Genomic DNA, 20,483 nt, shown 5'->3' with positions numbered 1-20,483 from the left:
AGCCCTATAGGCCCTAGTCAAATGTAGGGCACTATAGGCCTCCCGGGTGGCGCAGTGGTTGTGCCACCAGAGATTCTGGGTTCGCACCCAGGCTCTGTTGCAGCCGGCCGCGACCGGGAGGCCCATGAGGCGGTGCACAATTGGCCTAGCATCGCCCGGGTTAGGGGAGGGTTTGGCCGGTAGGGATATCCTTGTCTCGTCGCGCTCTAGCGACTCCTGTGGCGGGCCGGGCGCAGTGCACGCTGACAGTTCGCTAGGTGTACGGTGTTTCCTCCGAGACATTGGTGCGGCTGGCTTCCGGGTTGGATGTGCGTTGTGTCAAGAAGCAGTGCGGCTTGGTTGGGTTGTCTTTCGGAGGACGCATGGTTCTCGATCTTCGCCTCTCCCAAGTCTGTACGGGAGTCACAGCGATGAGACAAGACAGTAACTACTACCAATTGGATACCACGAAAAGGGGGTAAAATACATTTTTAGAAAGTAGGGAATAAGGCACTATTTGGGACACCGCACAGACAGAGCTAGTGTAATAACCAGCTCATGTTGAATAATTAAGTTAAGTTCTATTTGGGAATTTCAGCTTAAAGCGGCAATCAGCAGTTGAAACAGTAAGTCACCCGTTTCAGTAAAAAGCTGAAGGATGGGCCTGAGAAATGTAACCACACTCAAATTCATAGGCAGGACTGACCATCCATGATATAAAAAGGATAGTTTTAGCCAAGTTGTAACATGGGATCTGACATTCTGACCAACTCATTCTTCCGTTATGTTACACAGAACTTTGTACAAACAGGATGGCCAGGGAAAGGCACTGTGAGGGAAGTGGAGTAGACTCACTTTAACTGCTAACTGTGTCCAAATGGAGAAGTACAACATCCGCTTATGAGGAATGCAGAACTACTATACTGACCTATTTACTGAAATCAGTTGAGAAACTACTGTGTGTTCAGCCCTGATTTGAGGTTGTAGTTAGTGAATGGAAAGACCCATTGACAAAACAGAGTTGGTGCATTATGGTTGTTTCCCCATCAAACAATTTCAAGCAGGAAGTGATATGTAATAGAACATAGTTCCACAGGTTTTGGGGGGAGGCACATTCGGTCTTCAATGCGGTCCGGAACAAATTGTCCTATATCGATCGTATTTGAAATTTCCGATGCTCCCTGACTGTCTAGCTTCATTTCTGTGATTATTAGTGAACTGGACACAGTCAAGAAACTACGAATGTAGGTCCATTATCATTTTACACAGTTTAGATTTGGTTTTAGTCATTTTAAAGTATATGGAGTTTGTTTCCCCCACCCCCCAAAAAAGACATACTGTATATTATTATTTAAATTTTACTCAAACCCCCCGCGGGCTGGATTGGACACCTCGGGGGCCGGATCTGGCCCGCGGGCCGTATGTTTGACACCTCTGCTCTAAAGTGCCAGTTCATTTGTAACTATTGTGAAATATTGTGGCCATTATACATATGGGTGTTATGTTCATGACATGTTCAACTTATTTGGCACCGACAAACTTAAAGGTGATGCCATTTACACATGGTGTGCTGTGTTTAGAGCGACTAATGTGTCGACTACATCGTTACACAATTTATAAGTAGTCTGGGGGTACTGCATAATCTTGCCCCTGCATAAACTTTACATTAACTGAATAAAACTAGGTCAGAAGTAACCTAATCTCTCGTTGACAGACATATGTAACATAACTGAGATTTTTTAGTTCTGGGTTTCCGAGATTAGCTTGTTTTTTTTCAGGGGGAAACAAAGGAGCATTATTAAATATCAAGTAAAGAAACAAGCTGCAATCCGAAGTCAGGCAGCAACCTGCACTACGAAAATATGAATCTACCATAAACACCACAAGATGGCAGTATTTCTTTACATGACATACTCTTGAATAAAAAGTGCATTTATATCCATTTCAGTTTATTCAGTGAATAATACAATGCAAAACAGTACAGACAAACACTAGTCTTTGAAAATGAAAGTTATGATAAAAGCCAAATTTATAAACAGAAGTATTATGTTATGTAAATGACTTAACTACAAATGGTGGTAGACCTACATCATTATAGGTTAGGTTGGGGTAAGACTGATATGTGCCATCCGCAGGTAAACACATTTCGAAGGGAAATCGGTGGGCATAATTCAATTTTTTGCCAAACATACTCACTATAAATTGTACTACTTGATTAAAAACGGGTAAATAATCCACTTGAGAGAAATTCTCTTTTGGCTCCCCTATTAGAATATATATATTTTTAAAAGTGTATAGATCTAACTTCATTAGATTACATCACTGTTTATTACAAAATATTAGATCAATGTACTTCAATCATTTTATTGGAGTCATTTAAAGTGGGTGGAGGGGGGGGGGGGTTAACCCCATGCCACCCTGCTATTGAAGATTATTTTGTAATGAAAAGAAAAGTACATTCTTAAAAAAAAAAAAAAAGCTCATGGCACCCCAAAAACATAATACTCTCAGAAATATATGGAGGTTCAAGGTTTACACTACAGAGCGTACAGGTGACAAGGCTACGTTGCTTCCTTCATCGTACAGGACAGACAAACAATACTTAACTCATTCTGATGAATCTATAGAGATGAACCTAATGCCGCCATGGGATCATTTCATTATTGCAAATGCAATACTCATGCAGGTAAAATAAATCCTATGTGCGCTTCAAACCAATTATCTTTCTATCTCTTTCGCATTCTTTAAACGATAGATTCATAATAATGACAACGGGGGAGTAATTGATAAGATGTTAAGTAAGAATTTCTACAGTACGTGAAATGAATGCGCAAAAGGCAGATATCAGATATTTTATCCACTGAATTTGCAAAACAGCAACCATATTCCGAAAAGAAATCATTTCTGCTTGAATATGACAAGATCTTTCACCACCTAGAAATACATGATAAAAGCAACAAAACCATTGCGGTTTATACAATAGTCGTCCATAAGCGAGCAGACAAAACATTCATTTAATACATGTTTTTTTCTCCCTAAAGTCTAGCATGTAAAGTATATAAAAATACCAAGTAAAAAGATGCCACTGAAATAATTTGTGTGTTTGGTTGGAAAGAGATGGCAGTCGAGTACGTGGCATACTGCTGATCTATTGAGGTAACAACTGCCTGAGTACTGCACCCAACTGCTCAATAGCAATGGCTTGGGATGTTAGTCATTCATTTGATCCTTCCTTATAAAAAATGACCCATAGACGATCGTTCTGAGGTAATATTGGAATATCTTATAACCGTTGTGCGTTTCCGTTACAAAATAATATCATAATAATAAACCCAAAGGTGCCGTACAGACTGCCAGGTCCACATACCGTACTGAAGAAGAGTACACCAACTGAAGGGTCGTCGCTGTGTCCTAAAACACCACTCTCAGATTTACTGGACGTGTGTGTCTTAGGCTTGATTTGTGCGTGTGTTGTTTGAGTCTGTTCTGACTTCGGAAGCACCATTGGGTCAAGTGTAGTGTTTAGACTAAAGTCTACAAGTGTTCGCAAGAACTGAGGAGAACACCTTTATCAACCCTGAATGAGAGGTGGGGGGGGGCTAAACCTAGTACTGCCACCTACCCCCTAGAACATGAGACATACACGAGTGGAGAGAAGAGGAATAACAAGGTTTAAGCTACAGGCATCCTCGCAGAAAACCATAGCAAGCTGTTGTTGTGGACATAGTTGGCCAGCGTGACGAAGTCTCTGAGTTGGAGGCGCTGGCAGAGAGAATGCGCGCGTCTGGTTGGGGAGTGTGTGAATGCTGTTGAGGCGCTGTGATCGCAGAACTCCGCAGCTGGCAGGAGATGATTGGCAGCTGCTTCCTCAAGTCAGAGAGGAGGTCAGGGGGTCAGGTGGGCGGGACAAGAAGAGGTCCCTCATCAAGGCTGGGGGAGAAAATGAGAGAGAAGGGGAAGAGGAGAACTGAGTTGGATTGGTCATCACCTATTTCAGTAGATATTAGCAAGAGTGCTAATATCTACTGTAGGTACGGTTTCTACTGTAGGTACGGTATGCAAATGCCACACATGAAGCCTAAATATTTGCCTAAAATACAGTAGTACCATGACGTGTGTCCGTGTGTTTGTACCTGCGGTGTCACATCGTCCCTGGGCTTCCCCGAGGATGGGGTCTCTGTCCGTCAGCAGTTGACTCCGCCTGTGGGGGTGTGGCCCCAGCTCCAACTCTGGGCTATCTGTATCCTCCAGGCAGTCCTGAAACACACACACAGTTTCAACTTTAATAGCACATCATTGTTCATTAAGTCATTTCATACACTCTCCAACTCCCACCCTAAACCCCCTCCTCACCCCACCCTAAACCCCCTTCCTCACCCAACCCTAAACGCCTTTCCTCACCCAACCCTAAACCCCTTTCCTCACCCAACCCTAAACCCCCTCCTCACCAGTAGGGTGTAGCTGAGAAGCAGTTCCTGCTCGATGGGGGACACAGAGTGTCTCAGTCTCTTGTCCTGACTCATCAGCTGGGAGGGCATGTCAACATCCTGCTCATGGCTCCTGTGGAAGTTACAGTTAGGAACGTTAACATTCAGCAACACTTTCACTCCAAAACACCCAACACCACTGTCTGTCACTCCCAAAACCACTGTCTGTCACTCCCAAACACCCAACACCACTGTCTGTCACTCCCAAACACCCAACACCACTGTCTGTCACTCCCAAACACCCAACACCACTGTCTGTCACTCCCAAACACCACTGTCTGTCACTCCCAAACACCACTGTCTGTCACTCCCAAACACCACTGTCTGTCACTCCCAAACACCCAACATCACCGCCTGTCACTCCCAAACACCCAACACCACCGTCTGTCATTCCAAAACACCCAACACCACTGTCTGTCACTCCAAAACACCCAACACCACTGTCTGTCACTCCCAAACACCCAACACCACTGTCTGTCACTCCCAAACACCCAACATCACCGCCTGTCACTCCCAAACACCCAACACCACCGTCTGTCATTCCAAAACACCCAACACCACTGTCTGTCACTCCAAAACACCCAACACCACTGTCTGTCACTCCCAAACACCCAACACCACTGTCTGTCACTCCCAAACACCCAACACCACTGTCTGTCACTCCCAAACACCCAACACCACTGTCTGTCACTCCCAAACACCCAACACCACTGTCTGTCACTCCCAAACACCCAACACCACCGCCTGTCACTCCCAAACACCCAACACCACCGTCTGTCATTCCAAAACACCCAACACCACTGTCTGTCACTCCAAAACACCCAACACCACTGTCTGTCACTCCAAAACACCCAACACCACTGTCTGTCACTCCCAAACACCCAACACCACTGTCTGTCACTCCCAAACACTCAATCCAACCAGGCGTCTCGTCTCTCTCACTGGTGTGACCCAGACAGCAGTGGGTCAGTAGAGTAGAATAGATTTTTACCGTTTCCTGGTAGCAGTGGTTGGCTCTGGGGAGGGGCTGTCAGGGATCCCAGGGAGCTGGACGCTGAGCAGGAAATCATCATCCATGGAGATATACGGTGCCAGCATGTCCAGATCAACCACTTCCACGTCCTACCAGCACAGAAGACAGACTGCTCAATCACAGGTATAGGCTCCCTCTTCCTAATTTCCCTCTCTCAAAATAGTTAGACTTATTGGAGAAATAGGAAAGAACTATGCTCATCATTAAGTGTTCGGCTGTGTTCTGCATGTACCTCAGGCTGGTCTTCCTTCTGCACGACCTCTTCTGGACAGACGGCAAACAACTTCTCCACCTCATCCTCTATTGGCAGCTCCTCAATGGGGATCTGACGAGGACATATATATAGTGGACTCCTCATCAGTGAGAACACATCGGGTTCGTATGTTATAGACTCTAAGGAGACACTGTATCCTCACTGACATTTAAGAATCAACTAAAGTTCTTACCAGTGCTGGTGTTGGTGATGATGAGGTGGGCTTGTCGAATATGGGTGAGAGGAGCGTCCACAGCTCGGGGGTGCACAGGTCCTGTGGGAAAACTGGGGCGGAGTCAGGGCTTGATGAAAGGCTGAACGACAGCTCCGCAAAGTCTGCAGAAACACAGACACACAAGTCGCAAACATAAACAGTCTTTTGAGCACTTATGACAGTGAATGAATATGTAGTAAGTCAGCCCTGTCTCAGCCAGAATGGCCCATAGGGCAGGAGGCTGCCGCATGAGGCAGCTTGATCTACTAGTACACTAGTCTGTCGCAGGTCCGCCTCAGGCCCTAGAATCTTTTGGTACTCGACCCGGGGATCAAACTCCCAACCTCAGGGGAGACACTAACCACAAGATGGTACAGTACTACGGTGTGAATTAAAGTGTGAGGATGACCTGTGAGGGGTACGATGGGTTCTCCAGAGACAGGGGCCAGTTGGAGGAGGTCCTCTGGGTTCTCCTTCAGCTGTTGGAAGAGCTCTCCACTGTTGCTGTTGTCACTGTCACACAAAGTCTCCTCTGAGGCCTCAAAGACAGGATCACTCTTCAGCCCACAGCCAGTCTGCTCTACTGAGAACACCACATCTGCCTGCTCCACCACACTGTGAGATAGAGAGAGAGAGAAAGAGAGAGAGAGAGAGAGAAAGAGAGAGATTATGTAGGGTAGGGAGAATGGAAAGGGGTGAACGTATGTGTCATGAAAAAGGAGATGAGAGTAGAGGTGGTGGGACATTACCTGAGGATAAAGTTAAGACAGACCACTGCCTCTGGTTGAGAGGTCTTGTTGTTGTAGATGACTGTAGCCTGGGTCTCTGCCCACACGAAGCCCCCACTCTTAGCCAGAAAACGGTATTGGCTGGTGCACACCTGGCCTTTAGATAGAACTGGGATGGGGGGGGAGGGGGACAGTGGACATATCAATGTACACAGACAAACACGCGCACACACCCACACTTCAAGTTGACCACTTCACCATAGCACCCTTAAAAGGCTGTGCAGGGCTCATAAAACAATGTCCTTTCCCGGAGGTGGAGTAAATGACATTACTAAACTGCTCCCAAATGTCCTACGTCAGGAGTCCATGTGGGTAATGACATTATGAAGGGCAGCTCTGAACAGTTGAAACTGGATTTTAAAAGAGCTGACTGACTCTCTGCTAGACACTAATAGAAGACCCGTCATATCTGCCCCCCTGGCCTCTCTGAAACACGCTATTGAACGCTTTAGCAGGATTCTCTCTCTTCACAACTGGCTACGTGATTATTGCAGCTCAATGTGTGTAACTTTTGTTGGCAATTACGGTACGTTTCAGAAACCAAACACATTTTATTAGGAGGATGGGATCCACCCAAATCATTTGGGTTCCTGGATCCTTTCATAGCATTATAAGGCTGCGTTGAGACAATGACTTATCAATGAGGCAATGACTTATCAATGACCCAAGTCCAGCTCAGTTAATCCCTACCATTGTGACTCAGAGTTGTCATAATGCTTCAGCAAATGTACATTACACCAGGGGTGTTGGTAGACACAATGTAAGTAACCTAATTTATGTCCCTCTAACTGCCCTAAATGTCTCTGCTGATCCAACAGCCATTGTATGCAGTAATCATGTACCTATGAACCCAATTTATACTGTTAGCACTGAGGCAGTGTGCCCTAGGAGGAAGTCCACTGTGTGCAGCTCACCCTGCACTGACATAAATAACCTGAGCATATCTACTTCTGCTAAGCTTCCCTGTAAAGCAATGAAAACAAGTAAGCGTCCCAAAAGAAAAGTGCTCAAAATTGCCCACGTTAACATATGTAGCTTAAGAATCAAGGTTTATGAAATCAATAACTTGCTAGTAACAGATGACATTCATATTCTGACTATCTCTGAAACTAACTTAGATAATACCTTTGGTGATACAGTGGTAGCAATACAAGGTTATAACATATACAGAAAATACAGAAATGCCAGTGGCGGAGGTGTTGCTGTTTATATTCAGAACCACATTCCTGTAAAGATTAGAGAGGATCTCATGTTAAATACTGTTGAAGTAATACGGCTGCAGGTTCATCTGCCTCACCTAAAGACCCTTCTGCTAGGAAGCTGCTATAGACCACCAAGTGCTAACAGTCAGTATCTGGATAACATGTGTAAAATGCTTGATAATGTATGTGTTATCAACAGAGAGGTATATTTTCTGGGTGATTTAAATATGGACTGGCTTTCATCAAGCTGCCCACTCAAGAGAAAGCTTCAAACTGTAACCAGTGCCTGCAACCTGATTCAGGTTGTCAGTCAACCTATCAGGGTAGTTACAAACAGCCCAGGAATGAAATGATCAACATTTATTGATCATCTCTTTACTAATGCTGCAGATATGTGCTTGAAAGCAGTATCCAGATCCATCGTATGTAGTGATCACAATATAGTAGCCATATCTAGGAAAATTAAAGTTCCAAAGGCTGGGCCTAATATAGTGTATAAGAGATCATACAATAAGTTTGGTAGTGATTTCTATGTTGTTGATGTAAAGAGTATTTGTTGGTCCGTGGTGTGTAATGAGGAGCAAACAGACGCTGCGCTTGACACTACTGTTAGCTAGCCTGATAGTCACGAACAATTGTTAGCAAGCTACCCACAAAGAATTGACATCTACCTTGCACAACATTACTTTTAGGTCATTTTTGCCTGTGTGGTCTCGTCTCTATTTTTGCTGGCTGAAAGAAGGTTTCAGTGAATGCGAGGTGCAGCGTGAGGCAATACAGTAGGGGGGAGTGTAAGCGCTTCTCACGGTAGTACGCAAATTGAGAAACACCCCATGTATTCACGCAGTCTAGCAGTAGTTATATTTGTCCAATCCTCTGTCCTCACTGTTCAGTCTGCTTCCCAGACACCCAGGAGGAAAGGCTGAGCAGTGGAAAATCTGCCTGACAACAGCTGTCACAACAACACGTCGTCCACAGTACTCGCACAGTGTCATTTTACTTATGTATCACTCACCGGCATAACGCCTTACAGTGTTACACTGACTCTCACGGAACTGTTATATGTCACATGATAATGTTACAAAGCAGACTAGCTCGGTGAAACCAATGTTTTAGCGTGCCCCCTTCCACCTACAATCCACACACACCCTGCTCTCAGAGACTCACGGATGTGCAGGCTCTTGGTCACATGATCCGAGTCCAGGGCATGATGGAATTCGTAGGCAGATTTGCCAATCAGATCCTCTGGCTCGTATCCCACTAGCTCTGCCACCCTGGCAACACAGTGGATACAGAAGGAGGGGGGGGGTCAGAGGTCAGCTTGTAGTCAACAACCCATCGATGATGCAGTATGGTAGTTTTGCAAAAGGGAATGGTATAAAATGATTCATTTACCCCAGCAGATTAAGTTATGAGTTATTGTAATGAGCCCCACTCAGAGGTGGCAACAAACAATGGTTATAAACTTTCCCACGGTATGTAGATGGCCATCTCCAACGGTCTGTTTGTTTGTGTGTAGTGGGGAATTATTTCATTCACGATTTTCTGTACCTGATTGGTTAATGATATGTTCTAAATATAATTGTATACGCGGAGAGACGTGGACCGAGGCATTCCCCTGGGAGGTGAAACCGGAATTAGCCATGTAACCCCATGTTAACGCCATCTTTGGTTAGTCTATAATTATGTTGTAACTGACTACTGATATCCTTTTACTTCTTAGATATCCTTTTACTTCTTCTTAGACCTTTGACCTGTTTAGGTGCTGATGGTATACTTACTGGTAATCTGTGTCGACAGTGGCTACGGCTACTGTCTTAGTTGGGAGTCAGAAGATTTAGTGACCATGAAGACTGAACAGTTGTCTGCTGATAGTGGATATAAGGGCCTTCTCCGAGGAGGCCAGGCAGACTTTTTCTATGCTGGAGGTTGTCTCCCGTTGAAACTTGTATGAACCCGAATTGATTTATGATTGACTATAAACGCAACTACTCTTCTCAATTATTCAGGGGATTGGAACCAAAATATAACGGGTAGGGAGAGATCGAGACAGAGGGGTGAACCTTTAGGTGACTTGATGTCCTGAACATCATGGCATGACTTGGACTGTGTTTAGGCTATTAGTAGCATCAGAACATCACTGAATAACAGAATTATATAATTGATATTCTGAATATTAAAAAATAAATCATATTATTAACCGGTTCTCATGATTTTAAAATAACCTTTCTCTTTCGAAACACTAGAGATCACTTTCGTTTCCGGTTCTGTTTCCTTTCCTCTAATTAGTTCACTCTTTTCCCTGAACCGGTTCCAACCCCTGCTTTTATTCATTTCACAATCCCCTTTACAGAGTGTGTATGAGGGTGTGTGTTTGTGTGTGATGTTTCTGTTGCTATGCATGTGTGTATTAGCCTAAAAATAAGTGTAGTGTTCAGTCTAGTTTAATCATGTGTGTATCCACTACGGCCAATTCTATTGCAAATTTTTTTGCAACCGAAACTGTTTACTTCAAATGCTGTTGAGTTTCATTTTGTTCTCAAATGAAAATTGTTGTTCAGTCGTGTTTCTTTCTGGAAAGATTTGGATGGAGCCCCAGGGTTTCCCAAACTCGGTCCTGGGCCCCCCCCCTGGGGGCACGTTTTAGTGTTTGGCCCCTAACACGACACAGCTGATTCAAATCATCAAAGCTTGATGATGACTTGGTTATTTGTATCAGCTGTGTAGTGCTGGGGGCAAAAACCAAAATGTGCCCCCAGGAGGGTGGTTGGCAAACCCTGCTTTAGAGCATGGAAGAATTAATCATTTATAGATGTGCAGCTTGTGCCCAATACTTCAGACTTGTCATATTGGAATGGCAACGCGTGGAAACCAGAACATTTAAATGACCTCCTTCCATTTAAGAATGCAACAGCTTTTACGTCACATTGAAGAGCGTTTGGATTAAATGGTTTTGCAACAAAAGGTTTTGCAACAGAATCGGCGTAATGATTTCATCGCGTGTGTGTGTCTGCTCAGCCTCACCTGCCCTCGCAGTGTGTGAAGCGCAGGTCCATGCTGTGTCGAGTGAGGAAGGTACTGCGGTCCAGAGGGAACTCCACACTAGACGGGTGGGGGATGGGCTCACACAGCACCGTCATGAAGCTGCCTGCAGGGGGTGACGAGTCCTCGTCACTGGAGAACACACGCATGTGGCCTGTACAGTGCAGCACCTGGGGGCCACAGAGTGCAGGAAGGTTAGTTTGACAACCATGACTATCCATATTAGTCCCAATGTGAATGTTGGAGAGCAGGGATGGGCAAATTTGATGAGGGCACAAAAAGGGCACAAAAAAAAAATCACAACTCATCATGAGGGGCCGCAGTAGCTCGCTTTTTTTGTTGTTGTGTGGAATTGATACGAGGGCCTTTAAAAAAGGGGGGCTGTGCCGCGGGCTGCCTGCCAGTTGCCCATTCCTGTTGCAGAGACAATTCAGGGCAGACATAATTATGTTCAGCACATTCACAGTGGGACTTGACATGGCGTGTTAGAAGATAATATAGGAATGTAAGGATTTGTCTATACAAGAGGAAGGCTCTGTCCCAAATGGCAGCCTATTCCCTATATAGTGCACTACTTCAGACCAGAGCTCTATTCCCTATATAGTGCACTACTTCAGACCAGAGCTCTATTCCCTAAATAGTGCACTACTTCAGACCAGAGCTCTATTACCTAAATAGTGCACTACTTCAGACCAGAGCTCTATTCCCTATATAGTGCACTACTTCAGACCAGAGCTCTAGTACCTAAATAGTACACTACTTCAGACCAGAGCTCTGGCACAGACCAAATAACCAGAGATGGAGAGGAACAGCAGTATGAAAATGGGATGTGACACCCTTGTAACACAGCCAAGAGTGAGAACACAGACTCACCCCAATAACACAAATGCTGAGTCAACACTGTTCACACACACCTCTACTGGAATCCAGAGCATAACTGGGCTAAGGCTTTCTGACAGTCATGGTCACTGATGGACCCATGCCTTGTGTGTGTGTGTACTTGTTTTCCTAATTTATCAGGACCCCAATGGTCTAACAATTCACCCAAACGTCCTGACAAGGTAGGAAAACACTAACCTTTTTATTGTCCGGAATTTGTTACAATTCTATTTAAAGTTTAAGGGTTAGGTTTTAGAGTTTTAAGTTAAGGTTAGGTTTAAGGTTAGGGAAAATAGTATTTTTAAAAGGTCAAACATTTTTACTCCCCCAAAAAGTCCAGAAATTTCACAAAAATAAAGCTGTAATCCCCCTGGATCCTGATGCTGGACACTGAGCCAAGCAGAAATGAGCCAAGAGAAATGAAGGTGAGGGGACACCATCTATGCTACCAATGATGCAGGCAAGCCATAGTCGCTCCAATAGGAAAGAAAGTAAGGCAGGGAGGCAGGCTGGATTAAGTAGAGAACCAGACTCATAAACCAGAGAGATATGGTTAATCCCCACATCTCATCATTAGAATGGAGACAAATCCCTGATATCTAGGCCAGCCAGACTGTCCTACCTAACCATTCAGCTGGATTAAGTGTCCTGTCCTTCTGAATCCAAAACACATCTCATGTTTATAGCTCGGATGTTTCTCTAATGTCTTAGCAACGCCACTGGTAACAGTAACATATGAATCTCAGTGAATGGTGAAAGACGGCCCGAATAGGGTTGGCCAATATCCAGATGTTCAGACCTTCTGATTCAGAGGGGTTGGGTTAAATGCGGAAGACGCATTTCAGTTGTACAACTGACTAGGTATCCCCCTTTCCCTTCATATCAATCCAGTACCATAGCGGGGTACATGGTATTACCGTTATAGCAGCACTTTCTATGCACTCTCTCTCCATAGCGGACACTAGCTAAATGCTAACAAGCGCAATCGGACATAAACGAAGGGCAAGAACAGACAGCCCAGCTCATAAAGTTATACTCAAAAGGGTACTCTTTTTCTGCACGCACAAAACAAATATTAGACAACGGGGATCTTGATCAAGGAGGGGGTTGATCATCTCGGCTGTAAATCTTGAAAGCTAGCAATTTAGCTAGAGAGGAAGTTAGCAAACCAAATGCAGAGCTGAAGAGAATTGATATGGCACATCTTAGATAGTCAAATGTATAGTTAGAAGATATTTTGCTAGCAAGCATTAGTTGTGCATTTCAAGTGTGAATTTCAAGTGTAAAAATCACCCTATGCAGGTGTGGGATACGCAGGTGTACGGGGCTTGGGGTGTTGGTGGCTCAATAGGGCTCAGCTGTGTGTGTCTGCGGGGGGGGGCGTACCTTCCAGGTGGCAGACTTTATGTTGACAGTGCGCCCTCTAACAGTCAGAGTGCTCTTCATCCTAAGAAAGAAGGTCATCTCTGTGTGTTGCTGCACTGGTTTCTTCTTGAATACACCTGGGATGGAGAGAATAGGTTCTAGGGTTTAGGCCTATAGCTCTGTGTGAGCATGCATGATGAACACACACACACAACGGGTGGTTTGTCTCACCTGGCCTAGGCACCAGGAGATCCCGTAGCTCCTCTTGGTCACATGGGTGGACAAAGTCATACACACTCTGACCCAGCAGCTCCAGCTGGACAACAACAATAATACAACCATGTCAATACAATGCCACACAGGCGCCTTTTCCATGAACCGCAGATTAAGAAAAGCTGCACTGCAAAGCTGAGAATATCACACCTGGTGCTTCGTAGCTTGTATCTATTTGCTAACTCCTACAAACATGATGATGTCTGCATTTTCTTGGTAATCCAACCAACCAGACTCTTACATTTGTTCTGCGGGGTAATCTAGGGAACCATAAACTTTGGGCTATGATTGTACTACAAGCCTGCATGTGAAATAATAAAAAGAAAGATAAGCTAAGAAGGGGAGGGGGAGAGATGACTTCTCGTGAAAAAAACGTTTTTTTTCTGTAGAACTTGAGGGCTCTCAGAGACCACAGCCTATTTTGCAGGAAGAAAAGGAAGCACGTATAAAGAACACATATCACGTGTGGTTTAACTCACGTCAGACACTGAAATATCCAAAAAGCCTTATGATTTCAAACCGTTAAATCAATTATGCAACATAAAAATAACCAATTGGACAACCAAACTGTTCATCAAAGGCCATGAATAAAAACGTGGTGAAACATGCACTAACAACGGAATATTATTAACATTCCTCGTTGCCATTCGTTAAGTGGGAGAATCCACTTTTTGTATCGAGTCTGCAGTTGACATTCTAGTAAGTCTATAACGGATTCATTCTACTTGACTATACTCAATTAGAGCTTTGTGGATACAGACGATTTTGTAAACAAAATCACACAACAGCAGTGGAACTGTATATTACAATAGTACTACTATATGGCATTAAGCAGATGCTTTTTATCCACAGAGACTTACAACAGCGAGTGCATACATTTTCATACGGATCGCCCCAGTGGGGATCAGACCCATGACCCTGATGTTACCAAGACCTGTATGTACCTGTTGGATGCCCAGGTGTTTGTCGACGCTGTCACCCAGGTAAATCATATCCCCCTCCTCGGTCATCACCATGATGAAACCTGCCAGCGCCCGGGGGTAGAACCCATCCATCGTGTCCTCGTCCCCATCTGTGACGCGCTCCTCACTCGTGTCCCCTGCTACGACATTAAAACCCACGTCATTAGAAAATGCACGCGTCCTATGTCATGTCACCATCTTTTCGACTCAAGGGTCTAGACTACCACCATCTTGGGAGTTGGTTATTACTAGGAAAGTAGTAAAGAAAGTAAGCTCTCAACCATTCAGTCACAGGACACGGACATGACTGGCCAATGGGAGCCCACCTGAGCGGAGGTGGTGCATGCGAAGGAAGCTGAGTGTCACCCGCATGATGGCGGCCTTGTCCAGGTCGGCGGAGACTCTGCGGGGGAGGGGAAGGGTGTGGGCCAGCTCGTAGAACAGCTCCGTCTCCTGACTCCGCCGGCAGCGTGCCGCATCCCGGGAACGCACCTTCCGCTGATCCGTACCCGACCTGGACAGAGGGAAGAGGGAGAGAAAAAAAAAAGAGTGGTGAGGAAGTGATGAAGCAGGAAGAGAAGTAGAACAGACCAAGGCGGTGTAGGAGCAAGGCATACTGAGGAGATGTTCGTTCATGAAGATAAATACTTTGTGATTTCTTGCAAATGATTACATTTCTTGCAAATGATTACAAATGTCATCCAATTTTCCGATGTGTGAAATTCTAGCAAAATCACAAAACACCCTGAACCCTTCCAACACACATTTCAACTTTTTCTGTGAAGTCAGTCATTGTGTACACAAAGTCAAACCAGATATTTAACATCCACAGTGTAATATTCACTTCCTTCTTTAGACAAACAAAATTCAAACATTGTTTATTACTCTTCATCATCAAACGTCTATGATCCTCTCTTTACTCTATCACACCTCCATAACCGAACAAGCAAATAGCTAAATATTCAAACACACACATACAAACAGATGGAACAAAAAATGTATTTCCTAAATAGTTTTCTCTTTGTGTAGTTGAAGTGTTCACAGAGTCTCACACTGTGTCTGTGAGGGGGCAGGGAAACGATCCTCCCTGAACCACAGCCCTTAATCGCCCCTTACCTCCCTCCCCTTAGCTTCCTCCCTCGCACCACGGGGATACAGGCAGGCTCTGTTAAACCGTTTATGGCATCTGACGCCAAATCAACAGACAACCCCCCCCCCCCCCGTGTCCTCCATTGTCCCTCTGTCCTCTATAGTCTCAGAGAGCTTCTGAGATTGTGCTCTCACTTCTATCCCCCTGGCTTTTCACAGAAGTAATGGTGTATCTCCATGTATGACTGCAGGCCGGGTGAGACAGTTCAGGAGTTCTCCCAGTCCCTTAGCATCTCACAATCTGTGTTTATCCAAAGAAAATATCATTGATTATTTAGTAACTGTAATTGATCCTTACCAGCTGTGGTAATATGACGTGAGAGTAATGAGTTTCTCATTGGCCAGGGTGTGACAGAACGTGCTCGGTTTGATTTTAATATGGTCAGATATGTGTTCTCAAAGACTTAGCCTGTGAGGGGGCAGGGAAACAGGCAACATAAGGGTACTTCCATGGTAACAGAATTGAGATTTTTCACTTAAAATGTATGCCAAAAAAACATTGATTTCAAAGTTTAACAAACCATTCAACTGTACACACAAGGACTACCTTTAACAATTTACATTGAAAATGTTACAACAACAAAAAACATTACTGGAACAACTGTGCAGATACAAAGTTTGGAAACAGAATTTTGATAAAATCTCCCTCCATTATTTTTATGTGACCATGTTTTTCAAATAGATTCAAAAGGTGTGTGCAGAACTACAGTAAGTAACGTGGATTTACACCTGGTAACAGAAATACGGTAATGTAATTTCATCATGGGTCCCTGATCTGTACAACACAGAAATGCATAATTATGGATATGAGTGTCATTCTCTTCACGGTGTATCCTAAATAGGTACACAAAACGGTTGAAATATGCAATATCCTCCTTTGCATATTTGGGTATTATTCTACATAACTGGCTATTATTTTAATGACCTCTGTTACCAAGCAAGACCAAATTTGGTTGGTCCAGACAAAATCTGAACCAATCATAGAAGTCTACGTTTCACAAGTTTGGACATCAAAGTACACCACAGTAGATAATACAGTACAGTACAGACTGATTTCTTCAACCCGCTCAGGCTGCTTTTCATACTGCCTCCACCCGCTCCCGCTGACTTCTTGTCCGACTCCCACCTGCTCCCGTAAGAACTGTTCCCAAACCCAACCCCAGTCCCGCAAAGTTAATTTAGGTGTATGTGAAGCAGCTTGATTTGCAGCCCAGGTCTTTAGTTTTGAACGGTTTGACCTACAGATGAGCGGTTTTCTGCATTTCTCCAACACTGGATGATTGATTGTTATTCAATTATTCAAACAATTTAAAAGTAAATACTACAGCCCACACTATGCAAAATAATATTTTGTTTGTCAATAGAGGATTGTGTTTCTATCTCCTGTCTTGTATAGGCTCTGAGATGAAATAGGCTATGACGTCACACTCCTATCTCACAGCAATACTGCAGCTTACCCATACTGTCCCATAATACACTAGTTGCTTTTGAAGTAACAGTTGTTGTGTTTAAGGGGTTATAGAGTGCACTGCCTGCCAAGCCCCCTGACTGCTGATTGGTCAGTTTATTGGAGTCAGCTCCTTTTCTGCTCCTGGGATCTTCATAGCTCAGTGGCTGGTATGCTAGAGTGGGGGAGGGGTGTTTGAGTGAGCTGGAGCCTCTCAGCCAGACTGTTAGCTTTTGAAATGATAAAAGAGAGTGCAAGATATTTTGTGAATATGTCTAAAAACATAATTGTATTTGGAGAGGTTTTTGACCAAATATTGACCTAAACTCAAACACTCAAGACAACTTGAAAAAATGATTGTATATATCAAAGAATGCCATTTTGGCCATACAAATACTGTCATAAATTACAGAAATTAATGGGAATATTTTACACAATTTGACAATTGAAATATTTTTGACACAAGGACAGCTGGGCCTTGTTAAGGATAAACATGTATACATACAGATTGGTATAAGATATCTGTTCCATTTTTTTGTGCACATGTTGACAAGATCACTGAAATGAAATATTGACCCACTGAGCTTGCCTGACGACTTCAACACTGTGTGTGACTCTGTTTTAGCCCTCCACAGGAACAGGATAGAGCCCTATAAAATGTGTTGTTCTGGCATAGTTCAGTCAAAATCTATATTTGGGTCTAATTACCCTGAACTTGAGTTGTGTCTCAAGGTCCATGGTGACAGAATCCACAACAATCTATTTATTACTTCTGCCACAGTCCGCATCGTCAAATGTCATGAATGTAAACAGCCAAACCGATGTTAGCAATGCTGCACTGCAAGCTGAAATTTCCTAAAAATATATTGTCACCACTTCAGTTTAGACATCTCAAGGTTAAGGTAAATCGACCCAAATATAGATTGACTGAACTAGGCCGCTCTTTAACCGTTTAAAAAAAAATCGTTTGTCGTCGATATACAATTTAGGTTCCAAAGGGTTCCAAACCCGTAGATCGAAAGCGAGGCGTATCAATATTAAGATAGAGCATTTGGGCAGCGTCAGAGCATTTACCCGCCAGGCATATTGGTAGCCTACGTGAAATGACCTAATGCAATGCAATTGGAGTCATAACAGCAAGACTGACTGTAGGCAGTGTCAATTTGACCTGGGAAACATGAATGAACACCAATGGAATATGTCCTCTCGGGTGGGTATAATTTGTGGAACGGTCCAACAGGAATTAATTCCAAAAACTTTGTAAATAACATGGTTGCCAACAAACAACGCATACAAAGTTGTATAGCGGCAGAATAAGATACCGGGTAGGGAGTGGGCTATTTCATTATGTTTTTCACTCACCACGTTAATTCTGAAAAACGTCAGTCTTCACTCTGGAGCCTATGGACAAACATAAACTACGCGGTGGGTTGATGCCTATTCGGCAGCTAGTTAGCAAGGTGAATTGACCATGCTACTTTGTATGCGTTGTTTGTTGGCAATCTTGTACTTTACAACGTTTTTGGAACATATTCCTGTTGGAACGTTCCACAAATAATACCCACACTGTCCTCTCTACCCCTCCTGGAATAAGGTCAATGACGTCATCAACTCCACGCTTTACTAGGCTCTTAATTTAATCCTGCCTCAAAATGAGTTGATGATATTGAGATGTGTGAATTGAGTAGGCTCAATCCTATCCTAAACTATAAAGAATCTCTCAACCAAAACTATGTAGTAAAATATATACTTAAATAAGGTTGTCTAATAGTTATTGCACAATTTCCACTGCCAAGATCTAAATGCAGAGACACAGAGGCGTCATGCCCATAGGGGGGCACAGGGGTAAGTGCCCCCTCAGATTTCTCCTGTAAAAGAAATACTACTAGCCACAATTTGATCAAGTTGGGTTTAGCTAGCCCAGATAGGTTTCCAATATCCCAACCTCATAACTTTCTACCAAGAAGCCATTTCAGGCTATCAATCCAGTTAGAGTAGCTAACTTGTCCAAATATCTTAGCTGGCATGTGTAAACAACGTCATGTTGCTTGCTTAGCCAGTACCACTTCCTCCCGATTTGGACCATACCTGGCACAAACTCTGGACCTCTGCATTGCTAGCACACATGGCCGCCATCCTGAAACATCTTATCAGTCAGCTCCACATTAAAAACTAGCTAAAGTCTGAAGTGGCTGACGAGTACGTTTCACACATCCCCATGTGCTACACATGCCTGCTGGCAAGGTTGGTAGACTTCAGAAAAGCAAGCAAGATTTTGGGCCATAGATTGCAGAAAAAAACCGTTTCAGGTGTTTGAAAATGCACATACTTTGTGCCCCCTCGGATTTGGGTGCATAACACCCCTGGGAGAAGACTTGAAAAAAAATGGATTTTACTTTTTGATAACTCGTATCTGTACATTCGTGCTCATGTCCAAGTTATTTTGGAGTCGGCAGACAATAGGCTACGAGACCACTTGGAATATGTCGACGATGTTTAATTGAAACCAAAAACGCACATGTATAACTAATTTATAAATGTCTTACCGTTGTGCAACAGGCTCTTCCTTCGTATCCATATTAAACTCGTAAACTTCAAGGATCAGACTTCTGATTTGTTTTATTATTGTTCAATTCTATGCTGAGACTGTTTGACTCGAGAAAGCTCTAACAACAACGCCTCATCCCGACTGGCTTCCGCCTTGGCAGACATTCTAGCCAATGAGAAGGCAGATTCGCATGAACAACAGGGATGCGTTCAGTACCGAAAAATGTACTGCAACGTTCAATTAAAGGGACAAGGTGCGGTTCTTAACGACCAGTTCAAAAACGGAGAGATGGTGGGTTGGGGAACGGCACTTTAAATACGTAACTCTCTGCTTTAAAACCATAACCATCAAACGTACCTCAAAGTCTGTTCAAGAACGTTGAAGGGCGTTCTGAGGAAACGTGCCGTTCAGTACAAACCGTGACGTGACGTAACGTAGCAGACATTCAATCGAACTGAACGAACCCCAGGCACAACTTTGTCTATTGTGTTCGTTTGAGTGGTAAGGCTGAAGGCACTGACATTAGAATAAATTGGAGTAAAGTCGGGGGGAGGTGCATTTGGTGTCAGCCGAATGGTCTGACACTAATGTGGTTTTCCAACAGCAAGACTCAGATCAACATGGCGGGGTCATTGTTTATCAAAGTTTTTCTTTATCATGTCAAAATAAACATGCCTCCAACCCCCATATCACGCAAGCACAAACTGAAATAAAATGTGTGTACATTGTTCAATCAATTAGTGACAGTCCCAAATCTCACATGAATTTGTACATATCCACTGTATACATGAATTGCACCAAAGTTGGTTCCTGTTTCAGTAACGTCTTAGGTCAGGTTCATGTAGGTCAAACAAAAAGACAA

At 43.8% G+C, this 20,483-nt stretch overlaps 1 protein-coding gene across 2 annotated transcripts; it reads right to left on the bottom strand.

Moving 5' to 3' along the window:
* Window positions 1–1,911: 1,911 nt before the first annotated feature.
* Window positions 1,912–19,768, bottom strand: LOC115141665 (hypoxia-inducible factor 1-alpha-like). 2 transcript variants are annotated; one of them, XM_029680742.2, is made up of 15 exons: window positions 19,620–19,768; window positions 14,804–14,991; window positions 14,460–14,617; window positions 13,474–13,558; window positions 13,264–13,379; window positions 10,981–11,168; window positions 9,124–9,230; window positions 6,716–6,863; window positions 6,376–6,581; window positions 5,946–6,088; window positions 5,732–5,824; window positions 5,458–5,588; window positions 4,428–4,539; window positions 4,113–4,236; window positions 1,912–3,909 (listed from the first exon to the last, which is right to left on the bottom strand). In XM_029680742.2, the coding sequence occupies exons 1-15, from the start codon at window positions 19,649–19,651 to the stop codon at window positions 3,848–3,850; spliced, it is 1,893 nt and encodes a 630-aa protein (XP_029536602.1). In that variant the 5' UTR covers window positions 19,652–19,768; the 3' UTR covers window positions 1,912–3,847. The 2 variants fall into 2 exon arrangements, with proteins under 2 accessions (XP_029536602.1, XP_029536603.1); XM_029680743.2 differs by having other exon boundaries at window positions 14,460–14,614.
* Between the last annotated feature and the right edge of the window lie 715 nt (window positions 19,769–20,483).

The sequence above is a fragment of the Oncorhynchus nerka genome, linkage group LG14 (genome assembly GCF_034236695.1).
Source record: "Oncorhynchus nerka isolate Pitt River linkage group LG14, Oner_Uvic_2.0, whole genome shotgun sequence".
Classification (NCBI taxonomy): Eukaryota; Metazoa; Chordata; class Actinopteri; order Salmoniformes; family Salmonidae; genus Oncorhynchus; species Oncorhynchus nerka.
The sequence above is the reverse complement of the archived record's forward strand: the minus strand, read 5'-3'. Positions and strand labels throughout refer to the sequence as shown.

Coding starts and splice junctions, on each gene's coding strand:
- LOC115141665 (XM_029680742.2), bottom strand. CDS start 19,651: ATGGATACGAAGGAAGAGCCTGTTGCACAACG. Junction 6,864..9,123: donor GACCAAGAGCCTGCACATCC/GTGAGTCTCTGA, acceptor CCCCCATCCCAG/TTCTATCTAAAGGCCAGGTG. Junction 3,910..4,112: donor GGGACGATGTGACACCGCAG/GTACAAACACAC, acceptor TTTCTCCCCCAG/CCTTGATGAGGGACCTCTTC.